This window comes from Eleginops maclovinus, chromosome 11, assembly GCF_036324505.1.
Source record: "Eleginops maclovinus isolate JMC-PN-2008 ecotype Puerto Natales chromosome 11, JC_Emac_rtc_rv5, whole genome shotgun sequence".
Lineage (NCBI taxonomy): Eukaryota > Metazoa > Chordata > Actinopteri > Perciformes > Eleginopidae > Eleginops > Eleginops maclovinus.
In genome coordinates this window covers 22,246,108-22,265,234 of record NC_086359.1, presented here as the reverse complement: position 1 = coordinate 22,265,234, position 19,127 = coordinate 22,246,108, and the positions used below count along the sequence as shown (strand labels likewise).

At 40.8% G+C, this 19,127-nt stretch overlaps 3 protein-coding genes across 3 annotated transcripts; 2 read left to right on the top strand and 1 right to left on the bottom strand.

Moving 5' to 3' along the window:
• Positions 1 to 341: 341 nt before the first annotated feature.
• On the top strand, positions 342 to 3,784 carry kcnk12l (potassium channel, subfamily K, member 12 like). The gene is made up of 2 exons (XM_063896188.1): positions 342 to 744; positions 843 to 3,784. Exons 1-2 carry the CDS (start codon positions 402 to 404, stop codon positions 1,844 to 1,846), a joined length of 1,347 nt encoding a protein of 448 aa, XP_063752258.1. The 5' UTR covers positions 342 to 401; the 3' UTR covers positions 1,847 to 3,784.
• Positions 2,858 to 8,572, bottom strand: ppm1nb (protein phosphatase, Mg2+/Mn2+ dependent, 1Nb (putative)). Its single transcript, XM_063896189.1, has 6 exons — positions 7,824 to 8,572; positions 7,073 to 7,644; positions 5,112 to 5,229; positions 4,278 to 4,392; positions 4,077 to 4,131; positions 2,858 to 3,971 (listed from the first exon to the last, which is right to left on the bottom strand). The coding sequence occupies exons 1-6, from the start codon at positions 8,227 to 8,229 to the stop codon at positions 3,963 to 3,965; spliced, it is 1,275 nt and encodes a 424-aa protein (XP_063752259.1). The 5' UTR covers positions 8,230 to 8,572; the 3' UTR covers positions 2,858 to 3,962.
• A 2,382-nt stretch (positions 8,573 to 10,954) lies between these two features.
• On the top strand, positions 10,955 to 18,415 carry rtn2b (reticulon 2b). The gene is made up of 7 exons (XM_063894633.1): positions 10,955 to 11,013; positions 12,917 to 13,124; positions 14,399 to 14,537; positions 14,810 to 14,879; positions 15,597 to 15,643; positions 15,939 to 15,997; positions 16,082 to 18,415. The coding sequence occupies exons 1-7, from the start codon at positions 11,001 to 11,003 to the stop codon at positions 16,194 to 16,196; spliced, it is 651 nt and encodes a 216-aa protein (XP_063750703.1). The 5' UTR covers positions 10,955 to 11,000; the 3' UTR covers positions 16,197 to 18,415.
• Positions 18,416 to 19,127: the final 712 nt, after the last annotated feature.

Genomic DNA, 19,127 nt, shown 5'->3' with positions numbered 1-19,127 from the left:
GGAAAAAGGGAAACAAATATTTACATTGTAGTTACTACTAGTCAGATGTGTGGTTGCAATTGTTTAATTATAGTGGAAAATTAAGGTAATCAAGTATTTACATTGTATACTTCAATAATGTAAATATATTATTTTTGTTTTCTTACAGGTTATTTTACCCAGATGCTTTTGTCTTTTTCTCAAAAATGATTGACGCAGCAGAGCGACCTCCAAGAAATGACTTTAAGCAGCAATTTTACAGCCAAATATAGTGCTGCGAATGTAAACCAAAAGTGCTTTATATAGCCAGTGCATGTATGCTGTCAGCCGGCTGATGCATGCAACACTTTCAGTGAGCGTGTGACTTGCAGCGCTGGCGGAGGCTGTGGTTGTTGCAGCGGTGTCTCTCTGCTGCTGAGCTCATGGCTCACAGGAGAGCTGGTGGCTGCTGCTGCCCCCGGGCGCCCATGAATGAAGACAATGCTCGTTTCTGCCTGCTGGCCGGCCTCATCCTGCTCTACTTGCTGTGTGGTGCTGCCATCTTCTCAGCCTTGGAGCACCCCTTTGAGCTGCGCGCCCGCCGCCTCTGGAAACAGCAGCTGGACAACTTCACGCAGAGATACAGGGTCAACCTAGGCGCCCTGCACACTCTGCTGCGGCAGTACGAGGAGGCAAACGGAGCTGGGATCAGAGTGGACACCCTGAGGCCTCGCTGGGACTTCTCTGGAGCTTTCTACTTTGTGGGTACGGTCGTCTCCACTATTGGTAAGCCTTGAAGCTTTTCTAACATTATCCTCATGAAATACAAACTTCGGAAATGGTTGACTTTGACCTTTTAACCTTTTGTTTTGTCTCTTTTCCAGGCTTTGGCATGACTACACCGGTGACCATAGCTGGGAAAATATTCCTAATCTTCTACGGTCTTATTGGCTGTGCTGCCACCATCCTCTTCTTTAACCTCTTCCTGGAGAGGATCATCACAATGTTAGCTTACATCATGCGCTGGTGCCATGAGCGTCGGCTGAGGTGTGCTGGGGTGGAGTCGAGCAGGGAGGAGTCTTCCGGTGAGGAGGACAGCCTGGAGGGCTGGAAACCGTCGGTTTACTACGTGATGCTGATCCTGGGCGTGGCATCGGTCATGATTGCGTGCAGCGCATCCACCCTGTACAGCTCAATGGAGAACTGGAGCTATGTTGACTCCCTCTACTTCTGCTTTGTGGCCTTCAGCACCATCGGCTTCGGGGACCTGGTGAGCAGTCAGAGGCAGCAGTATGAGTCGCAGGAGGCCTACCGGCTCGGGAATTGTCTGTTCATCTTAATGGGGGTGTGTTGCATCTACTCACTTTTTAATGTCATTTCTATAATCATCAAGCAAACACTAACTTGGATCGTGGGGAAGTTGGTGTGCTCGGGGAGGCATCGGCTCTGCTCCTGCTCCAAATCTGGCTGCCGGTGGCTCTGCTGCCCCTGCCTCCAGAAAAAAAATCGTAACCGCCTGCGCCCTCCTGCACACCTCAGGAGAAAACGCTTAAAACCAAACACCGTGCAGCCCATGGCTTCCCACTGCCCTGCAGGGAGACACCGCTACAGGGACGGCTCGGTGGAGACGGTGTGTGACAGTGAGACAGACGCAGGCACAGTGGCTGAAGGGATGTATGTGGGCCGTCGTCTCTCAGGAGAGATGATCTCTGTCAATGAGTTCATGGTGTCCAATAAGGTGTCTCTGGCTCTGCTGCAGAAGCAGCTGAGTGAGACTGCTCATCAGGGCCCGCGGCAGAGCTACAGCCATCAAAATGGATTCTCTGGTGGTGTTGGCGCTCTGGCCATTATGAATAATCGCCTACAGGAAACCAGTGTGGATAGGTAGCCCCAATTAGAGAGAATTATGTGCATTGCCTTTTATTAGAGCCCTTCTTAGAAATGTTTCCTTACCAAGTTATTTAGAGAAACTCAATAATCTGTCCCATGACAAATCCAAATCCCTATAAAATAACACCCTCTAATTAGCGTCTGTTCAGCACCTCTCTGAGGAATTTCAATGGGAGTCTCTGCTGGTAAAAGCAGACCTTCAGCATTGATTCTGGACGTCAAATAATTGATTACATTTTGTTCTGTGTAGAGAAAGACTACAAGGAAGACAAACACGATTTCAAGAATTCAGCATCACTGTGAAGAGGGGTCTGATGTCCTGAAGTGATTGGCTCATTCAAAAGCAATCAGACGAAAGAAGCTGCCAAGGAGTACTTGAAGGGGCCTGCTGATTTAAGAGTGCTGCACATGTCCCCTGCCCACCTCAACAAATACGGCCGAACGTAGTGTGGTAGTCAGTATTAGCTAACATACAGGCATAAACACAATATCTACTCAACTAGCTGCATAGATAAAACATTTGAGTTGTGATTTGTAGTTGAACAGCTCTCCTTAAAGGCCCTGCAGGAGCTCATGAGCACCAACACATTTTAATTTATTGATTGCTCACAAGTCGTTCATTTTGTTTTGTCAGTCCATGTCATTGAAATTCAAAGTAATCCTTAAAGAGTGCAGAGATCCAGGGTTTTCAAAAAGGCACATCTAATCAAACGTGGCCTGTAGAGGACGTCATTATGCCAACAGGTGTTGTACGGATAGTCAACAGAAGGGAGAACAAGATTCAGAATCTCCTCGACTGACTGGAGGAGATCCTCTACTATGCAAGAAAACCCATTTTAATCAATTGTGTGTCTTTCTGTATAATCAAAAGGTTTATATCAGTGTGAGTAGAACAGTTTCCTCTTTAAAAACGAAATCATCCGTTTTCCTCTAGTGGTCACGCTTGATGAAGTTTCAAAACATCAGAAAAGCACTTCTTTAGCAAGTTATTGTGGGCAAAAACAAGTCATCAATTAAATATGCTTTATTCAGCATTAAAACAGTCATGACTCTTAACATGTAATTTCTATAGACAGCATATACTGTAATACATATAATTAATATCACAATGCAGTATATGATGCAGATATGAACAACTCCTAAACTGAACTGTTCTGATGCTGTTTGTTTTGTCAACTATATAAAAGATGTATAAGGCAGCACATGAGAAATCATCAAACCTATGGAAAAAACACATTTCACATACACTTTACGGAAGAAATGTTTCAGAAATATGATTAATATATAGAAAGAATTGCAAGAAAAGTGGTCATGTAGAACTTGTTCATGTAAAATTGATTTTGATTGATTTTAGGGTGTTTCTTCTAGATTTTTGAAACTGCAACATTCTGTATAAACTATTTATTCTGCTTCCAAACATCACTCCAGCCTGGTGGTTATTATTCTACATGTTTAAAGTAAGTCATAGTTTAGTTTATGTGTGAAGTGTTTTTTTTAAAAGTGTGTATGCATTGAGATTTAGTTGTTAGAATGGAGGATAAAGATAAATGTGTGCATTCCCATCAACTGTCCAGTCTCTAGCACTGTTAGCATTTCCTATTGAAACACATTGATGCATGTTAGCTGTAGGCTAGGTTTTGGATGGCGCTAATACAATTGTCCTTCCTGAAGAGGAAATTCTTTAAAAATATTTTATTATATCTATTCTTAAACATCATCTTCGAAATATAACTCTACAAACACATACTCCTTATTCCATCTAATGGAAATGTACAATTTCACAGCTGGTTGTTATTCAGTTGTACATTGATTTAAACCCGTCAGTATCTTCTGTTCACTGAAATGAGGCAGAGGTTTGTTGCTGGATCATTGTCTCTGAGTAAGTGTTACAAAATGTCCTTCTGTATAAATATAAAATGTATCAGGCTTTATTACATCTATTCTTGCATTGTATTTGTTATGAAACAATGCTCATTGTTAATGATGTAAACAAACATCTCTGTCTGTTCATCATCTCCCTTTTTGTCAAAGTGCAAGCATGAAAAGAAAACAGTTTCACATTAATTACAGTCTCTCCATAGACCCATGATGATGAGCGGGGCTTCTCCGGAGCCTCACATGCCCTGGAGAAACAGGTAGTGGACAAAATAATGGTGAATACACCGTGCATAGCGAAGGAGATAACATGTAGATGACATGAAAGGGACACACGTGTAGTTTGTACTCACATTGGGCTTGTAATTCTCTCTTTGTTGATAGTAAGCTGAAATAATGCAGTTCCTTCTGCAGAGACACAGAAGTAATAGTGTGTAATTTCACATTAGAGGGTACGCACACACACACACACACACACACACACACACACACACACACACACACACACACACACACACACACACACACACACACGATCATTTTGTATCTCTTACTTGCTCTGTATCCCTCCACCTGGTGGTAATCCAGGGATGACTGTGGATGCAAGGAGTGTGAGGACAGACAGCAGGTCAGGTTCTTCCCCTCTGGCGCACAGCTCAGAGTAAATCTCTGTTAGATATTTAAACAAAAACAAGGAAAAACACATTTAAATGCAGCTTAAAAAAACAGCCTTGGAGTTATTCTATATTCTTTAATATTGGTTAAAAACTGTTGACAATGGAAAAGAACTAAACTGCCTCTCAATACTTTCAGCCATGTACGCACATAAATTGGGTCGAACCAGATAATATTTACATTTTTGTGAAATATTAAGTAATATGCCAAAACAGCTTCCAGCTGCAGATTACAACATGCATTGTTCAGTAGTACATTTGGCATTTGTTAGGGACTTTTTGGGGCTGCAATGGCTACATGTAGTGTTCTAGTGAGCATTTACCTTAAGGACAGTATACTACAGTGCCCATGTTCATAGAAATGAAGGAACGAGTCACCCAGTGCAACTGTGTGGCTTATTGAGGTGTTTTTGGGCAACAATAGAGCCATATACTGTAGCTGAGAGGAGCAATATGTGTCAGGCTCTGTCCACACAAAACATTTGTTTAGCCTGATATTTTACTTTAAAGGGTTAAAAAGGAAAAACTGGTCCAAGAAATGTGTGTGTTTTGGCATAAGCATCAATTAAAACAAGTACAGAAAAAATAGTGTTAGTTGGGCTAACCAAATACCCCCAAAAAAGCGTCAGGATTTCCATATCAAAACATGATAAAAACAAGTGCCTAACATCACAGTCCATTAGCATCCCCTGTGTGTCATTTCTACCCACACACCTGCTACTTTGGACTCCAGCAGTTCCTCCAGCTCGGCCTCCTGGTGCAGAGCCTCTGCTGAAAGCTGGGGGGCTCCAGGGAAGCACAGCAGGATGATGCTGATGTTGTCCAGGCTTCCCTGTGGAGCAATGTGGAGTCAACAGAGGTGAGTAATAATGGCTGCCTGTACAAAATGTCAATATATGAAACATCATATTATATCATGGGTGAATGGTTTTAGAGATAGATCATTTCAACTCAAAGTCACCTCACAGATGCTGTGGAGGGGGAATGTTAATGGAGTGTGGAAGGAGCTGTGACATTTTGAGGTCATTGTGCACATCCAAGCTGAAGCTCGGTTACATAACAGACTGACATGATGGGCGTAACGGACAGAAATGGACCTCAGCATGTGCACACGTGGCCTATGTTCATGCTCATGTGTTTCTCTGATTGTAAATTCTGTAATTCTTCAGAAGAAAATATGCATCAGCCCAATTAATGGCATAATTAAACAACAATTGGTTTCTACTGAAAAGCTTGATTTTTCTTGACGAGCTATTATGTTATCCTACAGATTCTTCAATTACTCTATAGTTGAAATGATCCGTCACGTAACACCATCGATTCTAGCAGCAATAATTCTGGATGAAGTGATTTAATTATTTTCCTTCATTGAACTGAAATGATTCTTTATTAAAAAAAGACCTTTGATGAGCAATTGCATGTTCTTGTACATCAACCTTTGAGAAATATAGAAAAGCTGCTCTAACCTGATCTGACACCCCTGCGGTCTATTTTAATGTGGTCTGTCACACTCTTCCCGACCATCCACAGCCTTTATGAGACTGAAACAAAGCTTATTTTTCATAATAATCCAATTTATCTTTGGACCTTCCCTGTGGGCATGAACTTGTTCAATGTGAATATGATCAATGTATTTTAATTTAACATTAGACTACATAACTACTATGTGCTTGATGTCACTCTTTAAACCACAGAGAACATGCATTTTATCGTCTTTCAGCTAATTGTTTTGTTTTCAACACGCAAATGTCTGTTATGGTTCATAGCCACTGCTCTCATAAGTGTCATTTTGAGCTGCTTCTTGCTCAGAACCAAACCGTAGATGGTTAACGCGATGATTAGCTAGTGAAGAAAGTGGATAATTCAGCGACAGAGCTACGTGTTTCTTTTGTAGTCCATGGAGAGTTAAATAGAGCTTCAAAAACGAATCCCAACTCAAATGTTTTATCTATGCAGCTAGTTGAGTAGATATTGTGTGCATTACGTTCAGCCGTGTTTATTCAGGTGGGCAGGGGACATGTGCAGCACTCTTAAATCAGCAGGCCCTTTTAAGTGCTCCTTGGCAGGTTCTTTCATCTTATTGCTTTTGAATGAGCCAATCACTTTTTCGATTTTTTGGTAGGCTAGAAATATATATCCAAATGTATACTCAAGTGCATTTAAACCAACTATTCTTAAGACTACACAAAAACAGGAGATCCAGCACATTCCCCTGAGGAACTCCACACTAACACAGTTAGGACTAATTACACATGCAAGTTCCCTCATGTTGTGCTGGTCAAATCAAAACTGTTGGAAAGAAAATGTTAGACATAAGGAAAGGTGTGTGAGTTTTTTTTAAGTTGGAGTGAGGGAAAGATATTTAGATTGATTCATAAAAATCACATAGAAACTGTCAACGAGTTATATTCATAAATTTTTTTCCCCTCAACAACTGGAATAGCAACCGCTTGCAGCCCCAGCCAAACAAACTCAGTACAGTCACAGTTCAAGGGATTACGTTATTATATAAAATCCACTGCCCATTAAAAATTATGCAACATAGCTTTACCCTGGAATTGTGTTTTTTTTTAAAGATCGGTTAAAAGGATTTGCTAGTGAAACTACTGGACATGTAGAAATGCATACAGGGATTATGATTACATGCACAATGCTTTTAAGCAGCAGGTCCTGACCTTATAGAGACAGAGGTCAATGACTTGGTTGCAGACGTCCCTCAGGTCAGTGCAGACACTCAGCCGATTGTGGATGAAGGCGCACAGCTCCTCGTTGCTGATGATATCCCACACCCCGTCGCAGGCGAGCACCAGGAACTCATCTGCTGGCGAGCGCTCCACCACACACACATCCGGCTCTGGTGACACCATCTGCTCCGTGGGCATCCGGTTCTCTGCTCCCTTGTAGCTGAAGTCTCCCAGAGCACGAGACACTGCCAGCGAGCCATTGATTCTTTGGATGGACACGGTGCCGCCTGCGCTTTCAATGCGCTCTTTCTCCAGAGGGTTGTAAGGTTTGTGGTCCTCAGTGGAGAAGCATACTTGGCCAGACCGACACAGCATGGCCCTGGAGTCGCCACAGTTGGCAAAGTAGATGTAATACGGTGAGATGAGAGCGGCCACCACAGTGGTGCCACCCCTCTCCCAGCCTTCTCGACGGGCCACAGAGTGCAGGTGCTTGTCTGTGTGCAAAAAGCCGTCAATGATGGCTCCTTTCACCCTTTCAGGATCATCCTCTGGTCCCATTCCACCTGTGTCAGATAAATACAGTGTTAGAAAACGTATAAAAACACACATTTTTGACAAGATAACTATGACTAGAGACTCTTCTAGAAGGAAAAAACAATTTCATGATCAGAATATCTTCGAAGCATCATTATAAGTATTAATAATGACAACATTTGCACGTGTTCAGTTTCATATCTTTCACCTGTGGCGAGGATCTGACCCAGAAGGTGCTGTGAGCAGTACTGGGCCACCGAGCTGCCTGCATGACCATCAAACACAGCGAAGAAGCTCCAGTCCGCCAGCTCTCCACCCAGCTGTGGCACACAGTTGTGGAAGTCCTCCATGTTGGCCCTCCAGCCCTGCATGCTCCCCAGGGCGTAGGTGAGGCCCCAGCGGGCGCATCCCTCCTCGGTCAGCTTGTCCATTACCGGCCGGTCCAGGTAGGGGCTGGGGATGACTTCCTCCCTCTCAAACTCCCCTGGCTGCACTCCCTCTGCTGCTCCTCCACGGCCCCCTTTGAAGAAAGAGCTGACCCTCTTCTCCGTCTCTTTCACCAGATGACGCATAAAGGCAGGCATCTCCACGTTCCCCTTCCTGGCTGTCCTCATGGCTCTGCTGCTGTTGGATGAATCTTCTTCTATCCCGGCCTCGGTGTTAGTGGCTGGGCCGGATGCTGGGCCTGTGCAGTGTCTGCGTAGCCCCTGCTGCTCCAGGGCTCAGAGCATGGCTGCCTGATAGATGTTCTCAGTACTGACTGCTACTCACTCCCCTCTCCCTGCTCATCTCCTTCCTCTCCTCTCTTCTCTCTAGAGACCTTACTAAACGGCGCTCTCTCCTCCACTCATCCTTCCTCTCTTTCTTGTTTTGGTCTCTCCTTCTTGCTGCTGTGATTTCACCTCCTTTCTTTCTTTCTCATAGCCTTTCCCTCCTTCACTAGCGTTCCCCTTGTTATTCTCCCTACGTCTGCCACGATTGGTTGGCTATTTTTGTTCACCAATCCCTGCTTAGCTTGTAGCTCTGCTGTACTGTTGGAGCTCAGCCTCTCTCTCCCAGTCCTCCTATCTGCGGCTCTGCCTCTCACACATGTTGGGTAATGGTAATCTCTACCTTTGATCGGTTGGGATTATGAGCTGCCTCTGCTGTGGATTACAGGACGGTCGGCTATTTACCACACAGTGTTTACTCAGGGGGGAAAGGGTTATTCTCATTATGCACACACATAATCCCTGATATTTCACTTTAAACATGGTGACAGTGCATGTACAGTCCCTGTCAGCGCTGCATTAAATAAAAATCAGATAGTCAGATTGTTTTCAGGGTTTCTTATCTATATGTCGGTAATGTAATAAATTATTTTGAATGTAGTCACATACATTTTTTGTGCCAAACTTGAAATATGTTTGTATTGTTTTATGTTTTATATTATTTTGTGGATAACTTAATGACATATCTTTTTTTTCCTCTGGAGGTCGAAGTGGTTAAATTAATTTATGTTCTATATTTATATATTATGTTGCTTTGTTGGAGGAGATCGGGACTTTCGGGAGATTTTAATTGCAATGTATACACTGTATTATCTGTGCATATGACAATAAAGTCCTTAAACCTTGAACATTGGGTTATAACCATGGGTGTAAAATATTTTGAATGTAAATTCTAAAATAAAAGGGCAGAGAATACAAAATGATTAGCCTGAAATGTGTACTCATATAAAGAACATTCTAATAAAGATAAAGGAGGACAGATTGCTGCATGTATTATTCACTTTGAAGAAGCAGAAAATGTGATTTTGTTTTTGCTTGATTGTGCATGTCATCACAACATAACCAACAGCTGGTTTGTTTGGCACCATTTCCCAAATAACAGCTTAAATCATTGAGTCATGCAGGCCGTTCGCTCTCTGTAGTTCTCCATGTACTTGGATTTTGGGACTGACACTCTGCCAGTCGTGCTTCTGTGACCAAAGGATGGAAATGTGTCAAACATTAAATCACTCTCTCTTGTCATGGTGGTGTTAAGCAACAAAAGAATCAATCCTCTGAGTTTTTGTGTGCCAAGGAGATATCAGTGCAGATCACAGTCTCACACCTGCAAAATGTGTTATTTTGAAGGGGCTCGAATAGGCAGATTAACATCTTTATTCCCAACTGCAACATGTTTGGCAGCTGAGCATGACAATGAGCAGGCACATGATACTGAAGCGAAATGAATGATCTGGAGGAATTTCACAAAAAAATGGAAGGGATTCTCTATAACAATGATACAAAATATCCTGTAACATACAGTATTAATCGTGCTTTAACCATAATCTGAATATGGATTTTCATTATTATTATTATTATTATTATTATTATTATTATTATTATTATTATTATTATTATTATTATTATTATTCATTTGTAAAACTCACAGAACATTTGACTCATATGTCGCATTTTAATGATTTTTTTGTTTTTGGCAATGGGTGCTTATATTATTTATTTGTATGATATTTATATATGGACCTATTTTTCACTAATTTGTCCAGCTTTGTTATTTCTTGCTATTTTGTATATATTTTTTGCAAGTACACTAAGAGCAATTCAAACAACTGCAGTAAAATTCCTTCCTGTGTGCACATACTTGGCACATGAAGCTGATTCATATTTTTGTATAACTGAGACTTACAGTAGACATAGCAATCTGCCTGCAACATGGGGATATCTGCTTCAAAGCATATTGCCATTGAAGTATGAATCAATATCCTAGTAACAATAAGTGTATGTATGTTATAGTGTGCACTGCAGGAGCTGAAATGCTTATATACCATATTCTCCCAAAAAGAACCAAGCAGAGGAAATGTCACGCATTTAAAATGTTGTTGATCGTCTCAATCCTTCTTCTATTACAGTATGCTTGTGTCTTGTTCAAGCTCTACTATAGTGCCATAGGGTTCTCATGAATACTGGGGGGGAAAGCAGCCTGCTAAACCTGTGTTCACTGACGTGGCTGCATGTGGAGGCCTCTGAGTGCAGGCTGAGGAACCATGACAGTCTCTGAGAGCTGAGGATACATGTACATGCTGATGTCTCAGGTTCCCAATTTGAGGTTGTGTGTGTGTGTCTGTGTGTGTGTGTGTGTGTGTGTGTGTGTGTGTGTGTGTGTGTGTGTGTGTGTGTGTGTGTGTGTGTGTGTGTGTGTGTGTGTGTGTGTGTGTGTGTGTGTGTGTGTGTGTGTGTGTGTGTGTAAATGCAAACAGGGGGTATCCAATACAGGATAAAATTAGGCCAGCCAGGCCTTATATTGCTGACGAAGCTGGGGTGGCCAAAAAAAGCCTTGAGTGTGAGCCAACAGTGGGGAGCTCAAGGAAGAGGGGAAAGCAAGCAGGATCGTCGCTGAAATGGCCACCAAACGTAAGGAAATAAACAGTGACAGCTTTAAGTAAAGTGCTTGAGAGCAGACAGGGAGCTGGGCAGCTGTCAGGAGGAGGAGGAAGAGAAAGTTTAGTCTCCCTCCTCTGCTGAGCAGGTGTGAATACAGGAGGACCAGTCAAATACTGAGTCCTTCATGTCTTTCATTCGGCAGACAGATGGGACTAAGCTAAATGAGAGCCTGTCGCTGAGTGAATGTTGTTTGTTAGCTTCATTCTTAAAGGTCCAGTTTGTCCCATAAGAGTAGAAGATTGATAAGTGGTTTCTATTCAGTGCTATTTTTTCAGATGATATTTATTTCATATGATTTTATTTTAGGTTATGGTTATGCCATGCTGGTAAAATGACTTCATATATGTAACAGTAATGCTAACTAATTATAAAAATAGGTTGCTGGTTTAGCTGGTTGTGTCTCTGTGAGCATGTGTGTAAATGAATGACTCAGTTTCTTGTAAATTGTCTTGTAACATGGTTAAGTGTTAGTTTTAAACTGATAGTACCTTAAGAGTATCATAAGAGCTGGGAGGCTCATTTAATTGCTTAAAGTCTGAAGATCTCATATCCAGTGACTAGCATGATTATTGCTTTATTTATCATTCCTTATGTAATGTGTTTAAGTGCATTATTAAAAACAACCCGTTTTGTAGATGCACGAGGAAAGAGGTGAACAAAAAGATGCCACTGCTAAAGATGTACTGATTTGAAGAGGCAAGATTTTCTCTCAATGAACTGTACGCCATTGTATAAATGTAGTACTGAATATAAATAGGTATTACTGAATAGAGATCTGTTTGTAATAAACGAAGCAAGATAGAAGATATTCTGGGCTGTTTGAATAAGCACTTGGTATCAAATACACACACTGCTTGTTCAAATGGTGTCACCTTCATAGGATTTCGGAAAACTGATATGAAGCTATATGAAACAAAGTCTGAGCCTCTTAGAACCCACAGCAACAGGAACTTGTGATGTACGATACAAATACACATCCATAGAACCATTACAGAGCTTATCTCATCGTCAGACCCGCACTTATTTTATCAGAAGGGGCTACCAGGTGGTTACAGTTTTGGAGTAAAATTAACACAAATAGCCTTCAGTTGGAGATTTGTGATGCTGATGACGGTTATTTCTCTGATGAGAGATACTTAATTGTTTAAAATCCTGAAAGTCCTGTACCATTAATGACCATAGCTTTTACACATGCATCAACAGGTTGTTCTGTACTTCCTGGTTCTTCTCACTTTACAATATAAGGGAGCGTTTTGGGGGAGGGGGGCGGACAAACCATTAAAATTAACAGGCATGAGTTGATGGGGGGACTATGAGTAGACAGAGGAGAAGAGATACATTTTGAGGCAGGACTTGAACAGTGTGAGGGATTCGGAATCACAGAGAACCTTAGGGAGGAGATTCCAGGGCCGGGGAGCTGCCACAGAAAAGGCTCTGTCCCCGAAGTTGCGTAGTTTGGACTTGGGGATGGATAGGAGACTGGATGAGGTGGATCTGAGAGACCCATGAGGTGGGGTGAGAAGGTTAGTGAGATGGCAGATGGTAGAAGGCTTTATAGGTGAGGACCAGTATTTCGTAGTTGATATGGTGGGAGACAGGAAGCCAGTGAAGTTTTTTGAGGACTGGGGCAGAAGGTAGTGCTTGGTGGTGGCTAATTGGTGTCCAAATAAATCTAATTGGAGTAAATAAATACATACATACAAATCTGATAGATTACCATAACTTTAAGTGCCAAATCTAACGGACCGAGGCCTGACTTTGTATGCAGTATAAATGATCTAACTTCATATCTCAGTCACAGATTTCCCCCAGATGATCATGCCTCATCAGTAATTCATCTTATGTTCCTGTCGTGTGTGCGTCTGTCCTGCAGTCGTTGATCTGGTGTATTGGCGGAAGTTGAGGAGGACCGGTGTGGTGTTCACAGGTCTGGTGATCAGTCTTGCCAGTCTGTTCCAGCTCAGTGCCATCACCGTGATCTCACACATCTGTCTGGGTGTCATGTCTGTCACCTTCACCCTCCGCCTCTACTATAAACTGCTGGAGCTGCTGCGCTGGAACCCCGGGGTTCACCCCTTTGAGTGAGTCTGTCAACATTCATTTATTCTCACATATACTTCTATCAAGATACACTTAATTTCAAACCTAATTCTCATACTGTTCAACTATTTTGCGTGTAGTGTAAAGGCATTACTATTTGAAAAGTGTCGTTATTTTTTTAAGAGCTTCAATATCACGTGACCCAGTGACTCCAAATCAATGCAACATTGTACCACAATGTAGGATACACCTGAAACTGGAGAGTATCGAAAAAGTATACTACTTTCCAATTTAACTGTTGAATGAAGATATTCATATCAATTATAAAAAACACTAAAATCCAATAAACGGCATAAATCCTTACCTGGGTCGGATCTACCATATGGGCAATCTGGGCAAGTGTCCAGGGGCCCTTGAGCAGAAAGGGGGCCCTCAGTGACAAGAGATATAAAATAAAATAAAAACTCACTCATCATAAAACATTTTAAATAAAACTCACTCTTCACCGCCATAAATACCTATGCTTTTCGATAAGGACAAATATTCTTTGTCAACTGTCTCTGATAGGGTCTCACTACACCTATCTATGCACTATTACATTTATTTATTTTTGATTGTAGCCCCTGGTTCAGGGAATTAATGAAGTGATCAGTGTGGAACTTTGTATACTATAGAGCAGCTGTGTGCAGCATTTATTGTAAGAATCACACACAATTATTCAATAGTGCAGACTTATTACGTGGTGTTACGTGTGCACGCATTTCTGTCTTGGGGGTGGGGTTTGGGGGCCCATGAGCTGTCACTGCCCAGGAGTCCAGGAAGGAACTAATCCAGCCTTGATCCTTACCATCAAGTAGTGGTTTTGAGTTATAGGGTGTCCTGTTAAGTGCCAATTTGATATATATATATATATATATATATATAGAATGTGGACTCACATCAAATAAAAACAGGTATGTCCTACTTATCCAGCATTGTAATAGAATTGTTCGATCACATAACATGGAAGTTATTCAAAAAAGTAAAATAAACATTTTCAATACGGAAATTGAATCATGATTCATTTTCATTTAAAATAGACATTCTATGACACGGAGTAAGAAGGAAATACTTGATCTTGAGTGACTGTCTGTTGAACATTAACCTAAAAGCGACTTCCCCACAGTTTTGTATTATTTGTGTTTCTGAGGCCTGTGTGTGTGTGTGTGTGTGTGTGTGTGTGTGTGTGTGTGTGTGTGTGTGTGTGTGTGTGTGTGTGTGTGTGTGTGTGTGTGTGTGTGTGTGTGTGTGTGTGTGTGTGTGTGTGTTTCTTCAGGTCTTATCTGAATCATGACAGCTCTCTGACAGACAAGGAGACAGTGATGCTGGTGGAGGAGGTGGTCCTGCTGATCGCCTTTGCCTTCACAGAAATGAAACGGCTGATTTTCATCGAGAGCGTGATCGACTCCATAAAGGTCTGAGTGTGATGATTAAATATTGACAAAAAGTATGAACACAAACTGATCAAAGAACCTGAAAGTTTTATGATGAAAGGTCAGCAGGGAGTGGACTGTCAGCGAGTATGGGAGCGTTGCAGAGAGGATCTTCCTATTTCATATCAACTAAGAGCTTCATAGAGCTGCTTAATGAAGGGTGTTGGTTCTCAGTGGTATTGGTACAATCACTTGACAGAGACTCATTTGTTTTAATATTTTATTCCATCCACATTTTTTCCCACTGCTATCAGTTCGTCCTGCTCCTGTATCTACTGACTTATGTTGGGGTCTTTACTAGTGGCCTGACTCTTCTGATAACTGGTGAGTGCTTCATTCAGAAAGTGTGTTTTGATCTACCAACACCATCATTACAGTTTTGTGAGGTCTTTGCAAAAGAAAAAACTCCTCGGGGATGATCATAGACATAGTTTAAAGAATCAAACTTCGACAACAGAGAGAAAACAAAGTTAAAAGTCTCCTGTTTCAACATGGAAGACACCAAAGAGTGTCATACCATAATCCACAACCCCACCCTGCTCAGAGAGGGTTGTGTGCCACATATGGATGTATGGAAGCCCTGAAAAGTACATACAAAGTAAATATATTGTGTTAGCAAGTTATGTAACATTTCTGTCAGTTCTTGACTAAAAATGTTATATATTGAGAATAATATATTTGCATTTTTTAGCATTTAAAAGAAGACATGAATGCTTTTAATCTAGCGATAATAAGGTAGTGTTGCACTTTTTCCTCCTGTGGACAAAATTAGTATTACAACAATACAACATTGTCAATTTCCACCTTTCAAACCCCTTCATCCTGACCTATTTCACAGACGATTTCTTTAAGGAGCTTAGTAAAGTGATCCTGGCAAAGCTTTCTTTCTTCCTGATCTTCCAGTCATTTATTCAGTAGATGAATCATCTAAGATAAGTAGAATAGAATGGATCACCAGAGTTACCCTATTTTGCCTGTCAGTGCTTCCGTTAACCTCTACCTTGGTACTGAGATTATTTCTCTTCTGTCTTTGTTAAACAGCCGTGATCGTTGTTTTCTCCCTTCCTCTGTTGTACAAAAAGAACAAGGTGAGTTCCTTTCCTTCTACAATCATTATCCTTTACTGGAGTGCAGTACTCCAGAAAAAAAAACATAGGTTATAAACTAGTAACACAATCATTACATGTATTTATAACAGTTTTCATGAAGACCTTTTTTGATCTTTCATGTGATGGAATTGCAAACCAAATACCTATAGTGATAGGGTGAATATTCGGGTCCAGCTCTGACTATGCGTGTGAAAATGCCCCCTTTGATACCAAATAAACAGAAGTTGGATAAAGAAATGTTTAAACTCTGACCTGTGTGTCATTTTGTTGACAGATGCGTTTAAGGAGGATGGTAAGAGCAGCCAAAGCTTTTGTAAAGAAAATCAAAGACCTGTAAGTAACCTCCTTTTTGCATAATGTTGTCATGGTAACACATTATGCCTATCTTCATGTTGTGATGCTGCTATTTTGTTGCAGTTTCCTCAGTCTGTATCATAAGGTGAGACCCTCTCCTCCTCCTGAACCTGCCCCCAAACCTGCACCTGCACCCGTAGCTGCACCGGCCCCCAGACAGAAAGCCAAGGCAAAGTAACTGGGTGGTCACGTGTTTGAAAGCACCCATGATATGGGATTCGGAAAATGTTGGAATGGTTACATCATCTGTGGGGCCACTTTGAGAGCCGGCTCATGTCCATTTCTCCACCATGATGTTTGTTAATAGGAGCAAGATATAATTGATCCTGACAGCTGAAACAAAGCTGCCATTCACTCACAAAGAAAGAGTGGAAGTGTATGAGCAGAAGATTTTAATTTACTGAGATGCTTTTTGTATAGGCAATGTTTAACTCAACCAGTTCACACTCATGTACTCTAAGCAGCGGCAGAATACCACGGTGTGTTTTTTCTTTGATAACAGCTCTAGTTTTACAGGGAGCTCCATGTTCCTCTTGAACTGCAGAATTATTCATCATGAACCACTGAAGCATTATTGCTGTTCTCATTATGTCTACGCAGCACCATAAATTGTAAGCTCGGTAGAATAAATCTGACATGAACATCAGCTGCTATTAATTAACATTCATGTTTGTTTTGCTTGCTGCGTTGGATATATTTTCAAAAGCTTTTTAAATAGCAACACCTTGCAACTTTTAGGAGAGTTTAATGAGAAATAATGAGGACATCGTCATATGCTGTTCATGCTAATTGCATTTAATCAGGTACAAACTGACCTGCTGATGTTCCTGGAGCAGATTAGTTATTAAAGATATAAAGTGCGGGAACTAAACAAGTGAGGGCAACTTCAACTCAGCAGTAACTAAATTAAAATTGGACTGATTAATCACAAAACAGAAGCATTTTTTATGTATTTGCAGTTAGGACAACTTTATTTCTGCTCTCATATTTCACCTCCTGGTTAAAACTAGTTATAGACACAGTGTTTCTGTCCACCTGATGGATATAACTTAGATATTTACTACTTTTTCAGCTCAGGTTTGCTTTTTTGCCTTTATTGACAACACACAATGTCAGTAAACTCATACTACAAGCCCATAGAAATGTTTAAAGTTGCATCAGTTAACCAGTGAAAGCTAACTTATTGGTGCTTCCAGCTGACATAAAACAATGCAGCATAAATTTGGAATACGGTTTTCGTGCCAATAAATATAATATATATTATAATACTTTAGCTATCTTTTGTTCCCAGCCAAAACAGTGAAATTGTGGTCAGTAAACCAAAGGAGTTAGCTGAAAGAGAAATGCTCTGTAGGGCTAATTGAATTGGGTAATACTTCTACATGGCTTTGTAACTATAAGCGATTTTTGATGTAAACATATTGATTATAGCTGCTTTAAGCTTGCCAAAATGTCTTTTCTTTTTTTACTTTTTCAAATACTCCTACAAGTCGTACATCAACTTGATTAGTGTTATGTTGCCTACATGAGTCTTAAATTGTACATAACTATAACTATGACGAGATACTCCACCCTGTTTAGTTGCATAGCAGTGTGAACCAGTTTACCCACTTTAACCTGCCTAAGGGGACATTTCATTAGATAAAACCATTTTTAACATTTCAAAACACTTTAAAAGAGAGAAAGCGATTTTCACATTGTTATTCAATAGTTTAACAAGGGGTTCTGCAAGACCTGATGAAAGCTGATACACAAGTTAACAATGCATAGTTTCTGATGACGGTTTGCCTTTCATGTATCTCCACAAATGGCTCTTCAGTAGCTGTAATGGGGCGCTGCATTGTTCACTTGGGAACAGTCAAACCACACTCTTATTGATCAATTGTCATCAAAACTTAAAACATCTTTAACTTTAACATGTGAGAAAGAGAATAATGATATTTTAATTTATATTCTGGGCGCATTATTCCTTTATTTATCCTTTACTCTGACAACTGTACGGTTTTAGCTAGCAGTGCCCTCTAGCGGTCGGGGTTTCAGCTCTTAACTCGCAGTCATACTAACATGTCTTAATTAACTCAAGTTATTTAGTTTCATTAAACAATATCAACCCATGTGGAAGAAGCCTTAAATAGCACTGTGGTAGTTTAAGTATTTAATGAACAGAATAAAAGGTTCAGTACACCTCAGCTGTTTAAAAACAAAACAAAGCAAGGTCAAAATGTTCTATAAGAATTTCATTTTTTTAAAGCTGTGAGCAGAGTTGGCTGTAACCGAATCGCCACAGGGGTTAACCCACTCTGCGTTTTTGTTGACACTTTTATCTCTTGTTATAGAATGAGTTATTTCTATAGGTACTTGATATTTTGTATTGTTATTTCCTAATGTTATGTTGCTCCCCAATAAAAAATGGTTTACTAAAAATTAAGGGTGCTTGGTTCATCTTAATTACTTTGTCAACTGTTACTGGCGTTAACTGCATTTATTATGACGTTCACAAGTAGAGATGTGGTATGGAGGTATGTTATGAGTACGTTTACTTAAGTATTACTTAATACTTCTTAAAATTAAATATAGTTTTTATTTTCAATTATGATGAACAGTTTTATCAAATCAACACTACAGAAAAAATATTGTGATTTTTTAAGTTAGTACTTTGTTTATTGCCAGGTAAAATATTGCCTAGGGCAGGAAATAGGTCGGCCCTGGCATAACCACATGTCATTGACAGAGAGCAGCCAAAGGTCATATTTACTTCATGGTCATTGAGTTGAGTACACTCACCATCAGGGGCTGCACCACCATGTTTGGCCACTAGGTGTTGCTCTTGGAGAGTGTCAGCCACCCTCTTCATGAGAGGAAGGAGAAACCCACTGATCACTGGCTGTCACTGATGCACAGAAATAAATGGATCCTGACAAACATGTATACCATCACTGCAGTGTGGGCTCCATCCAAACACCCTGTACAAAACATGTGTCCTGGTATTAGAAACAGGTCCTTTCTCTCTCTGCTGTGGGAATCACAATGTGACTGTGACCTTGAGATAAATTTACCTCAAAAATACTCCACACGTCATTTTAAAATCTTCAAGGACTTCTTCCTTTTG